At 39.5% G+C, this 13,578-nt stretch overlaps 1 protein-coding gene across 1 annotated transcript in view; it reads left to right on the forward strand.

Annotated features, from left to right (window-relative positions):
* The window catches only part of LOC123950373 (aldehyde oxidase 4-like), a 113,765-nt gene that overhangs the window by 67,956 nt on the left and 32,231 nt on the right, over nt 1–13,578 (forward strand). The window contains exons 15-23 of the mRNA XM_046018192.1: nt 1,410–1,471; nt 3,548–3,631; nt 4,215–4,295; nt 5,356–5,500; nt 5,750–5,842; nt 7,695–7,846; nt 9,038–9,131; nt 10,951–11,060; nt 13,025–13,209. Of these exons, the coding sequence (XP_045874148.1) occupies nt 1,410–1,471; nt 3,548–3,631; nt 4,215–4,295; nt 5,356–5,500; nt 5,750–5,842; nt 7,695–7,846; nt 9,038–9,131; nt 10,951–11,060; nt 13,025–13,209 (1,006 nt within the window). The remainder of the gene's footprint in view (nt 1–1,409; nt 1,472–3,547; nt 3,632–4,214; nt 4,296–5,355; nt 5,501–5,749; nt 5,843–7,694; nt 7,847–9,037; nt 9,132–10,950; nt 11,061–13,024; nt 13,210–13,578) is intronic.

Consider the following 13,578-nt stretch of genomic DNA (forward strand, 5'->3'; position numbering starts at 1 on the left):
CTCTAACCTTTAATGTTTACTTATAGTTTATCAGAGAGAAGGTGTCCATTGCCTCTTAAATACTTGTATCTCGTGCCATGTTAGTTATGGTTTAGACATTTCAGCTCCTTTCCTTGACTCCAAAAGGAGATTCTTAACTCACATACTTCTACATTCTTTCTTCTTAGCAAAAGGAAAGATAGATTATGGAGTCTGAATTCCATCTCGAGCATGCAGCTTCTTCAACTGTTCTGTTCTAAAAACAAAAACAGAGGATAATCTGTTAACCAAGTTTCCGTATGACTCACTGGCATCAAGCTTTTACACTTTTGGATGTTTAACCCTACCCAATTCACACATTTCTATAGCTTATGAAATCGTTAAGCTGCATCTGGACATATCATTTTGAATTTATTTTTAAAAAATAACACATTCCTATTATGAAAAATGCAAAAAAAAATTAAAAAGGAAAAATCTCATTCATATTTCTGCCCTCAGGAAATAACCACAATCACATACTTCTGTTTGCTGTTAGTCTTTTCTATGCATAAGTTTTGTTTTCTTATTTTGAATCCTTGTGGCTACTATATATATGATTTTATACTGTATTTACAATTTTAACAGCGTAACATAAGAATTTTTTCATTTTGTTAAAAAACCTCCTCATAAATATCATTTATACTGGCTGCAGAATTTCAATATACTTTGTAAAAAAAGTACTGGGAGGGTTCATGAAATCTAAGACACTCCTCGTCTTCTCCAGGAACATAAGATCCACTGAGGGAGATGAAGCATGTACATAAATGACCCTACGCTAGCACAGTTGATGACGGGCCTGCAGAAAGACCCAGGCAGTGAGTGGTACAGCTCTGTCTGGGGTGTTAGAGCAGACCCCATGGAAAAGGGCCCTGACAAATGGATATATTCTCCCTAAGAGAACACATGAGAGAGAAAAGACTATGTAAGAAAAGCTTAACAAAGAGACAAATGAGATGTTATGGGAGTGGCAGGGTTACATGAGTTAGGACAGGGGTGGGAAATAAGGCAGGAAGAGTTGATTGGAAAAATTATGGAGACCTTTGTGATATTTCAGGGGAAAAAAGGTAATTCAAGATTTTTATGAAGAACATTTCTGTTCCCAAGAGAAAAAAATCTAATTAGTAATAGAACTATTTCACTGAAAAAAATGAGGCATGAATAAAGAATATATTTCATTACTATTCCTTAAAAATTGATCTCTTCCTTTTTTCTTTTAAGATTTTGTTTACTTGGGAGAGAGAGAAAACATGAGCAGGAGACAGCATAAGCCAGGGGGTGGGAGGGCAGAGGGAAAGAGAGAAACAGGCCCTGGGATCATGACCTGAGCCAAAGGCAGACACTTAACCAACTGAGCCACCCGGGCACTCCAAAACTGATCTCTTCTTAATCAGGTAATTTGTGCCGCTGTACTGGATACCGACCAATTGTAGAAAGTGGAAAAACTTTCTGTGAGGTAAGTTAAAATAAAAAAATTTTTTTCAGTTGATTTAATACATTAATGGACATTTGCATAAAATCATTTATTACATTCAGTTATTTCTAAAATACCCTCATGTTGACTTTTCTAACCATTGAAAGTTATTGAATGCCACTATTGGTATTTTTTAAATAAACCTTTAGCAGGTATCTTATTCATAGCCCTAAAATAGGTACTTTCCTAAGAAATAAAGTATATGTTACATGACTTCAAGAAATGCAAACTCAATTAAAGGAAATAATATAGATTAAGGAATAGTCTATATTATTTTAGACCAATAGACTAGGACTATAGACTTTTTTTTAAAGATTTTATTTATTTATTTGACAGACAGAGATCACAAGTAGGCAGAAAGGCAGGCAGAGAGAGAGGAGGAAGCAGGCTCCCTGCTGAGCAGAGAGCCTGATGTGGGGCTCAATCCCAGGACCCTGGGATCATGACCTGAGCCGAAGGCAAAGGTTTTAACCCACTGAGCCACCCAGGCGCCCTAAGACTATAGGCTTTTTAAAGAAAAAAATATAGAATAAGAATTGAAAAGCAAGATATTAAAAGTTCAATATATCCCCTATATCATGTATATCAGTTTTGAAGGAACACAGATTAAAGAGAATTAATGAGTGGGAAGGGAAGGCACAAAGGAAACAGTGGAGAAGGGGAGTTCTGAGCTTGGTCTTAAAAGAAGTGATAGAAATGAATGGGTGAAGAGAGGTCAGTAGAAAATTCCAGGTAAGAAAACACTGAAGTAGGAAAAAGAAAGGATGTGCAAGGTTCAACTAGAAAACTGATATATAGCTAAAGCATTAGGGAGTAAAAAGATATTATTCTGAGCTAAGGAATTTAGACTTAAATTTGGTAGCCAATATACAGTCATTGTCTGTTCTCAAGCCAGGTGTAACATGGGAATAGTATTTCAAAGGGAAAATTCTTGACACCTGCCAGTAAGAAGGATGAAAGAGAAGAAAACTGAAAAGTGATGAAGGTGTGGACTAGTGCAGTTCTCCATGAATGAAGGAATGAGGACCTAGACCCATGTGGTAAATATGGACCCAAAAAAGATAACTTTCAGGAAGGGGATTGTCAGAATCATAACTTCCAGACAATAAAGGATATAGTAAAGAAGAAATCCAAGTCATCTTCAAAGTTAAGAGATTAAGGAACCAGACAGGATGAAGGAAATTGGAAAAGAATGATTTAGCATATGGCACGGGGTGTGGGAGGCTGTAGTTTTGAGATATATTAAGTTTTCAGAATGTTAAATATCAAAAGGTTTCAGTTAGGATGGAATTCTAATGCCCATTTTTTTATGGTGAAAATAATTTTATATAATTTTTGCTGACCAAAAACAATTCAAGTTACACAAGTTAATTCCAAATACCAAAAGGTCTTCAGGAAAAAGAATCTACTTTTACCCCTGTAATGAAGAATCTGAAAAGCTTTACACACTACCGCTATTTTGAAATCCTGGGTAAGATACTGTTCATGTCGAACCATATGAGTGGTCAGTCTTCCATCATCATGTCTCACAAAAACAGCAACTTCATATGATTCATGATTCAACCTAATACTATGGGATTTTACCTGGAGGCCCAATCTACCTATACAAAAGTAGATTTTTTTTTATCTCACTCACTTGGGTCCCCACATTCAGCCATTTGTCATTTGTTTCTTTAATTTGCACAGCATTGTCACAAAATCCAAATCCCTTCTTAAGTCCGTAGAAAATTCCTTACAGGTGAAAACATCAGCCACCACCTCTGTAGCACTTTCTATGACCCCACCTCCTTTGACCTCCTTCGTGATCCCCTGGGATCTGAGCGACACATTAACAAGACCTTTTCATAGCATGGCTACATGCTCCCTGTAATTTCCTTAAGTGTTCAGTGATGAAATAGCTTGTTCTCCACTCCACCCCATTACAGAGCCCTCGAAGGCAAGGACAGGCTCTGTTACTTCTTCCATCACTCTGTGTGGCCTGGGGACTGCAAGTACCCAGGTTGATGTTTTAAGAACTGACCGATGAATTTGTTTTAAATTCTTGCATGACTTCCTAAGGAAACAACTGTTTGTGGACTGAAAGGATCAGGAAAATGCTGCATGGATCAAGAAGAGCGGTCTTTTGTAAATAGACAAGAAAAAGTAAGTATCTGGAGTTCTACTTCAGTTGGGATTGACTGAGAAATACACACATGAATCCAAATGTATTCATTTCCTATTCTTTTCAGTGAGTAAAGTAAAAGGAAGAGAATTCAGGAAGTAAAATGTCTTTAAAATGCTTCAAAAATTAGCAGGCCCATGACTTTCATGAGGCCGAGCACCATGGAGGCATCTTCCTTCAGAAGCATTACAACTCTCTGTGCCTTACTCAGGCTTACCACCACCCTTCCCCGCAACAAGTACTAGGAGAGATGTAAGCCGTGCATCTTCATGCTCGTGGCAAATAAATATCCATTAATAATACCTGAGACCCAGCACAGAAGCTTAAAACCTAATTGCCGATGCTAAAAGAGGAAGCCAAGAGTCCAGTAAATCTGCCAGGAAACCACTGCAGTCTTCTGAGGGAAGAATTCTACTCAGGGATCCTTTGTGGCTCTGGCACCTCCATTGTGTGTCTGGGGTGTCAGAGGTATGGCCCTAACTCTGAAGTCTCATGCTTAGAAATTTCCTGTACATCTTTCAGTAACTCTGAAGTTCTATTTGTATTTTGTTTTGTTTTGTTGAGATGTGTACCAAACTGTATAATGAAGATGAATTCCAGCCCTTGGATCCATCCCAGGAACCTATATTCCCTCCTGAACTAATAGTAAGATGCTTTACTTTTGTTGTTTCATAACATGATATGGTACAAAGCCTTTTTCAGTAGGCTCTGGAATTACTGAGTTTTAGACATTAGAATTTGGGAATGTGTCCAGTGTGATAACCCACTGATATGAATTTGTTCGGTTTAACTATAAAAATTCAAGCAGATGGCCTAGAAGAGTAGTACTGCTAGTACCTCAGAGATGCTTTGATTCTTTGTTTACTCAAAGACCTTGAGCTCAGAGTATAGGTAACTTACTCAAGGTCACATAGCTACCCTGTGAGATATATTAAAGATAGTTTTGAAAAAGAATACTTATTATAGTGGAATTACATTATTCTTACTGCTAGCCTCTGTGATTTCAGCTCAGTGGGGAGAAATAGAACAATATAAATAGTGTCTATGTTCATCATTCCATTCCATAACTTTGGTCAGAAGAGAACATGAGATGGGGGATATGATTCTACTGACTTCCCATAGGGTCACAGACCCTACACACCCCTCAGAGTGTGAGAACTTGGGACTCACTATTTAAAGAGTATACACACACATGTTACGTACATATGTATGTATATACAGAGAGTTGTAAAAATCAAACAATTTCCACTATACCTGGTGAATGGTTTAAGAGATTTTTTAAGGATAATTTTGCCTGTAAGCAATTTTTGTCATACCAAAACACCTAATCCCCAAAGTTGAGCCCCTTTGAGTCACTGTTAAGCCTGGCCCTTTAATCTCAGACCAGGACACTTTTGCTATACCATAATGCCTCCTCTTCAGACACTCACTTCACAAATATAGGTAGAGTTAGCTCCACTCCATATGCAGTTGTTGATGGACAGATACCTATTATGATACTTATTCAGTGGTGTCCACATGGATCTTATCATATCAATCCAAGTAGTTACAAATAGGCCATCCTTTCCTGATCAATACAAGGTAGGTTACCTCAGAAAACTAAAATGACCCATCAGGCCATTTGGACAACCAGAGCAGTGGATATCCTCATGGCATGTAGCTCAGCAGCCTTACTGAAAAGCCTGTTGGGTTCGTTTCTCTGCAGAGAATGGCAGAAGATCCAAACAAAAGAAGACTGACGTTCCAAGGGGAGAGGACTACCTGGATTGCCCCTGTGACCCTTGATGACCTTCTGGAGCTGAAAGCCAGTTTCCCTGAAGCCCCCCTCATCATGGGGAATACTGCAGTAGGTGGGTGGTTTTTAAGCGTGTTCCTTAGTCCAGCTTGGGTAACCTAGACATCTGTCTCTCTTTTTAAATTCGTCATAATACAGTTCATTTTAATTAATGGATACCAGTGGTCCTTTAGAACACTTCATTGTTTTCTTTTGCAAATGTGTGGGTTTTGTCACAATTTTCACCCTGGATTATAAGTAAGCAACATCTATTACCACCCACTGATTTCCTTTTCTAATTGCTTTAAATACTTTTCTCCTTAAGGACCCAACATTAAATTTAAAGGTGAATTCCATCCAGTTTTCATATCTCCCCTTGGGCTTCCAGAACTGTGTTTTGTGGACTACACAGATGATGGTATGAACCTTCATTTTCATTGGCTGTTGGTAGGCTATAAGTAATTATATGCACTGGGCTTATTTGAGCACTTCACAGGATATATGAACTCATTTATTTATTCAGAAATATTTATTGAGCATCTACTATGTGTCCTATATGAGCTTTATCAAACTGAATTATTCAGCTATGCCACTGAGTACTACATGGTCCTCAGAGCCATAATGGTGGGAAGATGGCATATTGGTTGTCCAGAAATGGAGAGATTGACTGAATAAAGGAGACTTAAGACATTGGCTGGCCTCTAGGAAATGTTCTTGCCAGATATTACTCCCTGCTTATAAATTTGCTCAAGGCTCAGCCTATACCCACACGCATTAAAAAAAAAAATCTGGGACACAAAATTTGAAAATTTAATTGTAACTATCTTATTTATTTTTATAGTCTTTTCACAATTTACCAAATGCTTTCACATCTCTTGTTTCTTTTGATCCTCATGAGAGTCCTAGAAGGCAGAGATAGCAGGTGAGAAGCTTGGTAAAGATAAAGAATCAAAGGACTTAAGTAACTCCCCCAACTTCACACAGCTAACACATGATCAAGTCGGGACTGGATTGCAGGATTTCTTACTTTTAGTCAAGTTCCCCTTCCACATAGTGCACTGGAGAAGGCTATCTGAGAAACATCCATACTCAGCATTTGCATAGGTAATGGTATAGGAGGTAAAAATTCTACTTTAAAACAAGATTCTCCCCAATGAATAAACAGAAATCAAATGAGAAATTGTCTGCTTTCCCCTCTGATCATTCTTTTTTTTTTTAACCAGTTAGAATGTTCATATCAGTGGACTGATAGGAAGAAATGGAGCAAGGGGAAGCTGGGCTGGTCCAGGAGAGGGTTGGAAGTAAGGTCTGGAGGTACTTGGTTAAAGCAGCGGGGGAGAGCCTATAACACTAAGTCAGTGTTTTCAACCTTTTCATTATTGCCTCACTAGGGAGCAATAGACATTTTCCTCCTAATCATTCCTCCGTGAAATTTTAACACCATAGATAGACCATTTTTCTGTTTGTGTACAGTGTGTATTCAGGGCTTTATACATCAAAAGACTAAGGCTTTCTTCACCCTCTTTGGGCTGGCATTATCCTTGAGAATGCATGAACTAGATGACGTCACTGCTCAAAGCATTCCCTGAAAGCCCACTTGCCAGCAAAACTGACCCAAAGTACAGGCAGGAACAAGATGAAGAGCTGGCTGTAGAAGACGGGCACATGCACAATGCAAATGTGTCGGTCACTTCCCACATAGACTCAGTGATCTCTTAAAAGTCTTACAGAATCAGGGCGCTTTGGGTGGCTCTTTTGGTTGAGCATTGACTCTTGGCTTCAGCTCAGCTCATGATCTGTGTCATGGGATTGAGCCCCGCATGGGGCTAGGTGCTCAGCTCACAGTCTAAGGGAGGTTATTTCCCTCTGCGCTCCCCCCCCCCACCTCACATTCTTTCTTTCTCTCTAAAATGGATAAATAAAATCTTAAAAAAAAACACACACACACAAAAGTCTTACAGAATCTTGACTGAGATTTTTATATTTGATCATATTCAGGAAAACACTTAATTGGGAGTTAACAAAGGAATGAGTTTCAGATACCTGTGCTTGATGTGTCTCAAAATGTATGGCACATATGACTGTACACGTGACTGAGAAAAAGAATTTGGTACTTAATATTTGGGAATAAAGCAAATTGCCAGAAATGTCTTTACCTTTCATTTTTCTAAGTTAATATAAAAAAAGAAGATATACTTGAGAGATTCTGTGCAGCCCATGCGTCTTGTCATAATTCGCCTTCAGTTTCTATTCCACTGTCTTTTTGGCAGGGGTAACCATAGGTGCAGGATACAGCCTGGCCCAGCTGAGTGATGCCTTACATCTTACTGTTTTGGAGCAACCAAAGGAGAAGACTAAGACTTACCGTGCCCTCCTGAAGCATCTGAGGACACTTGCTGGAGCCCAGATAAGGAATATGGCGGTATGCACCCTATTGTGATACGAAAGAAGCCACAGTTACAGACGGTCTGACAGTCTATTCAGTTTAGCAGCATTACTCTGAAGAGGAATCCCCCGTCAGTATCAAACAAGTGTCTACAATATAAGTGTGAGTGTGTGTATGCGCTCAGAGTGAGAGTTATCACACTGCATGTATGTGTGTGTCCGAAGTGAGGAATGGCATATTATATCACAAGATTATGGTACTGAAGTCTGAAGATGCCCAAATTCTAAACCCAGCCTGTCACCCATGAATGGTATGATCCCGGAGAAGCCCCTTGACCTCTTTAAGCCACTCTTTTTTCATTTTAAGAGTTAAAGTTCAACCAAATGGACTGATCAGCTCTAACAGGCTATGAAATATGTCTTATCCAAGGTAGAGTAACAAGAGCCTACATTTCGAAAATTCTCTTTTATGGCTGTTTCTTGTCTTAAACCTTTGCACTGAGCTCAGTTTCTTAACACGTGCTTCCCACATGTCTATTCTCGGACATCCCCCAGTTGTTTAGCTTATTGAGGTTTCCTTATTATTCAAGATTTAAGAGTAATTGGTTTGGATCTCTGCCCATTCCACACATTATGGGTAGTTCAGTGAGACTCTGGCGTGGGGCATTTCTCCTAATCGTCTCTGCCCCTATTTCTGTTGGCTGTTCACTGTGTGTTTTCTTCCTCTGCATCTTTTGTTTCTTTTTCTGGACCAGGTTATTCTTCTCCACTTCACCCCTTGCCCACCATCCCCTCAAAGTTTCTCATTCAAGCCTATGTCTGAGGCAACTTTATTGATGATTTGGAATAACAGAGACAAATTCTACTGCACGACATTACAGCAAGCATTTTGAAGGGGAATGCTACAGTTCTTTAGAGTTGACTCACTCTAGTTCCCCACTTTACCCCCATGTTATTGGACACTCATGCTAGGGTCAGCTCTCAAAGAAATTTTCTTCCTCATTGCACACAGAAAAGGAACATTTTCTCAAGCAATAAGTTTGAACTGGGGTTGGGGGTGGGAATCTTGCACAACATGTGGCCTGCCTCTATTTAACTCCCCCTAAACCATACCAGATCATTCTAGGGAACAAAAAATAGAGAAAAAGTTAAAACTTAAGATTCCTATATACATAATTCCTTATTTTTCAAATAACTAGCTTAAAAAATGTTATCTTTTTTTATTTAGACTTTAGGGGGACATGTGGTGAGCAGACCTAATTTTTCTGACCTAAATCCCATTTTAGCAGCAGGAAATGCTACCATCAATCTGATATCTAAAGGTAAGAGATAAGCTTTGGGCATTCTGTTTTATAATTATCACTCTCTGTTATGTAGCTCCTTTCATAAACTGTAAATTAGGAACTCAAGTATATCTAACTCAGACTCACCAAATATATAGGCTACTTCTATATTACCTCAAACGTTAGGATGAAACTGAGATCAATTATCCTGTTCTCAGATATTCTATATCTTATAGATTAGATAAGTTACTGTACCTGAGAGTTTTTCTTAACTGTTTGGCCACATTTATGTACAGTCCAAATTGTAGTATCAAAGCATTTTTTAAATGAGTTGTGTATCTGCAGTTTAAAAGCTTTATAGCACATTTCTTTTCAGAGTTTTATAAAGATGGAAATTTTCCTTATAGGATTTTTCCTTCTCTTTTTTTAAGATTTTATTTTTTTAAAGATTTTATTTATTTATTTGACAGACAGAGGTCACAAGTAGGCAGAGAGGCAGGCAGAGAGAGAGGGGGAAGCAGGCTCCCCACTGAGCAGAGAGCCCGATGCGGGGCTCGATTGCAGGGCCCTGAGATCATGACCTGAGCTTACCCCATTAAGCCCCCCAGGTGCCCCTAAGATTTTATTTTTAAGTAATTTTATACCCAGCGTGTGGCTCAAACTCACAACCCCAAGATTAAGAGACATGTGTCTACTGAATGAGCAAGCCAGACACCCCTAGGACTTTTCATCCTAAACAAAATCAAGTTTGTGGAGCATATTTCTCATTACTTCTCTCTTTATTGAAAGACAGCTTGAGCTTTGCCAAGAGAAAATTATTTAAATTTAGTGAAATAACAATAAATGTATATTATTCATAGAGCTATTGATGTAATATACCCTCTCTTTGATTAAAATCACGTTTTTAGGGGCACCTGGTGACTCAGTCAGTTGAGTGTCCAGCTCTTGATTTCAGCTCAGGTCATGATCTCAGAGTTATGGGATTGAGCCCTGCTTCAGTGTCTGTGCTGAGCAGGAAGCCTGCTTGGGATTCTCTCTCTCCCTGCCTGCCCACCCCCCTCCCAGCTTGTGTATGTGCTCACGCTCTCTGAAAGAAAGAAAGAAAGAAAGAAAGAAAGAAAGAAAGAAAGAAAGAAATCACATTTTAATAAAAACAAATACAGTGGCTCAAATAAGAGAGTACTGTAAACTGCTTATGAAAGAAAAGCTATATATCAGGCATTTCTCCTCTGCTACCTGTCCCATCTCTAGCACTTTGAACAGATCATTTAACCTCTCTGGACCTCTGGACCTCAGTTTTTCCATTTGTGAAACACATTGTACTAGGTTGTTTCCCAATAGCTTTAAAGTTCTTCAAGGCCAAAATTTATTAGTGGTGTGTAATGGGTGCTAAGAACCAGAAAAGAATTTTCTTCTCTCTTTCTTTTTTTTAAGATTTAATTTATTTATTTAAGAGAGAAGAAGAAAGAGCATGCATGAGTGGGGTTAGAGACTGAGGGAGAGGGAGAAGCAGGCTCTCTGCTGTACGGGGAGCCCAGCACAGGGCTCGATCCCAGGATCCTGAGATCATGACCCGAACCAAAGGCAGGTGCTTAACCGACTGAGCCACCCATGTACTCTCAGAAAAGACTTTTCAGATTATTTTGTCCAACCCTCTCGTTCTACAGATGAGGAACCAGAAGCCCCAAAGGTTCTGTGACTTGCCTAAGGTGATCCAGTACAGAAGCTAAAACTAGAAATCACATCTTCTGGCTTCCAGCTTGCACTCTCTCTTTCCATCAGATGCATCACACCTATCCTTGCTACATATTCTTTTGTTTGATAAATTCATTCTAATCAAGATCATTTTCTCTAATAGAAGGAGAACGGCAGATTCCTTTAAACAGCCTTTTCCTTGAGAGAGCACCTGAAGCCAGCCTTAAATCCGAAGAGATTGTGTTATCTGTTTATATTCCCCACTCTACTCAGGTAAAGGCTTCCTGACTCACTGCCCACCTGGAGGGAGCCCTGCTTACCCTGCAGGGAGACTTTGGGGCTGTTCTCAGAAAGGGGCAAATTCTCAGAGGACCATTTGATTTGCTTTCCTACCAGGACAACATTGTGGCTTTCATGGACCCTCTATTTGCCTTTGTGGCTCCTTCCTCCATAAAAAGTAAAATAAAAATATGACTCTTTTGGTATAAAGATGAAAATAACCCAAATCACATTCAGTGTTATATATTCATTACTATTATATTCATTTTTTTCTTTTGTTTTTAAAAGAACTTTAAAGGAAAACATTTCTTGATATTTTAATAATGTTGGAGAGTGATTGATGGGAGCTCCACTTGTGGTGAGCACAGATAAGACAGAGAGATGCTGAATCACTGTGTTGTAGACCCGAAACTAATGTAACATTGTGTGTCAACTATACTGACATAAAAAATTTTTAAAAAAGAATAACATTTCTGTGGGCCCTATCTCTCTGCAAACAGAGAGCCCTTTGTGTGAAGAGTTGAATTTTTGGTTTCAGATAAATATCTTAGCCAAGATTGAGAAAAATTGTAATCAGCTTCATCTACAAGTTTCTAGTAAATGAAAGTTTATGATCATAAAGATAACTCCAAGTCAACTAATATTTATTAACTACTTTAAATAAAATTATTTATTTATTAACTACCTACCATTCCACATGTCAAGCACAGTGCTAAATCCAGAAAACACTACATGTATTCGTAAGACATGGGTTTCTGTCCTCAAAGATCTCTAGATCTGAGAGGAAGGGCTTGAAATCGGAAAGAGCTAATTATCTCAGACAGGAAATGTGTGTGCAAAGAGCCAGCGTAGTTCCAGTGACAGGGAGAGTCCTCCTTCCGTGTTGCTCAGAAGGGAGGGAAAGCAGCTGGGATAGAGCAGAGACAGGCGGAGAGAAGTGGGTGCTCATTCCAGGCGGGAGAACAGCTGGGGGTTGGGGACTAGGTGGAATGGCAGGTTGGAGGCTGGGCAACAGGGCAGGGGCGCTGGGGCAGAAACTGAAGGTTGAACGGCCAGTTAAGAGGTTACTGCGGTCGTGCCATAATTCAGGCGGGTGGGCGTGAGGGTGTGGCAGCAGGACGAGGGAGGAAAGTCCCCACCAGTCAGTACAGTGGACTAAATAGGATCAAGTTGGTCTCAAGCATCTCTTTGTCACTTTCGTTTTCTAAATGAAAACTGTTCTATCTTTGACAGGGTCGGTGGTGGCACCCCTACCCCCACAGGATGCCAGCCTCACAGAGGTTCTACTCTGTGGCTCAAAATCTCACACTAGTAATGAGATTAAACCTAGAATGAGAGATTGAAACCTGGAAGGCACTTTGAAGACCATGTGATCCAGTGGTTTCCAAGCTTCTTTTTTTTTTTTAGAGTAAAACTCGTCATTCACATGAAATTTACGTCGGATGACAAACCAAAACTGTTCAAAGTGGAGGTGTAGTTCCTCCCAAGAGCCACCACCCCTCCCGATTCTCCCTTACTCCTCTCTGAGGCCCTGGAGGCACCATCTGATCAAACCCTACCTTCTCTTTTTAAAGAAATTAAGATCCAAGCAGTTTAAATCACTTGCCTGAGGCCACATGTGGTGACTCAGAGTAGGAAGGAGGTGACTGTCACCTCTGGAACCAGACTGCTTAGATTTCAACCCCAATTCTGCCACTTACTGCATGACCTTGTACAAGTTATATACTTGTACAAGTATAGCCTCTCAGTTTCCTCATCAGTAGATTAGAAGTGAGTACGGTTGCTCTCAGGATCAAATTTTAATACCTATAAATCACGGGGGCTGGTACTCCCAGCCAGCACTGGTCCAAAGCATCATTTACAGGATCCTCTTCATTACAACTGATGATCAGAGCTGTTGCTATGCAGCAGACAGTGGAGAAGAACACTAAATATTCTGAATATTCTTCTGTTTCCAGTGGCACTTTGTGTCCGGACTCCGGCTGGCCCAGCGTCAGGAGAATGCTTTTGCCATTGTCAATGCCGGCATGAGTGTGAAGTTTGAAGATGGTACAGACACGATCAAGGACCTTCAAATGTTCTACGGAAGTGTTGGCCCCACCGTTGTCTCTGCAAGCCAAACATGCAAGCAGCTCCTTGGGAGGTATGTCCCTGCGCATGTGCATCTAAAACTTGGACTTCGTATTTGAATATCGTAATGAAAATAGTGCTTGGAGAAGTTTTTTCTGATGACACACATATTACATAATCATATAGGAAATTTAAGCACTGTGGAAAAATAGAAAGAAAATAAAAGTCACCCAAAAGCCAACCTTCTTAAAGATACAATTCTTTTATTGCAGTTTCTATAGTAAGAGGAATCTAACCTAAGTAGATAATATTTTCAAATTTTCATTTTTAATTAACCTGCAAAGTAAGTCAGTGTTTGTAATACTGTACCCTAAGACATCTGAAAATGTCCCTACAACAGAGAAAGAAGATGAAATATTCAAGAAGGTTAAATGAAACTTCC

This window comes from Meles meles, chromosome 9 (genome assembly GCF_922984935.1).
Source record: "Meles meles chromosome 9, mMelMel3.1 paternal haplotype, whole genome shotgun sequence".
In the NCBI taxonomy this organism is placed as follows: Eukaryota; Metazoa; Chordata; class Mammalia; order Carnivora; family Mustelidae; genus Meles; species Meles meles.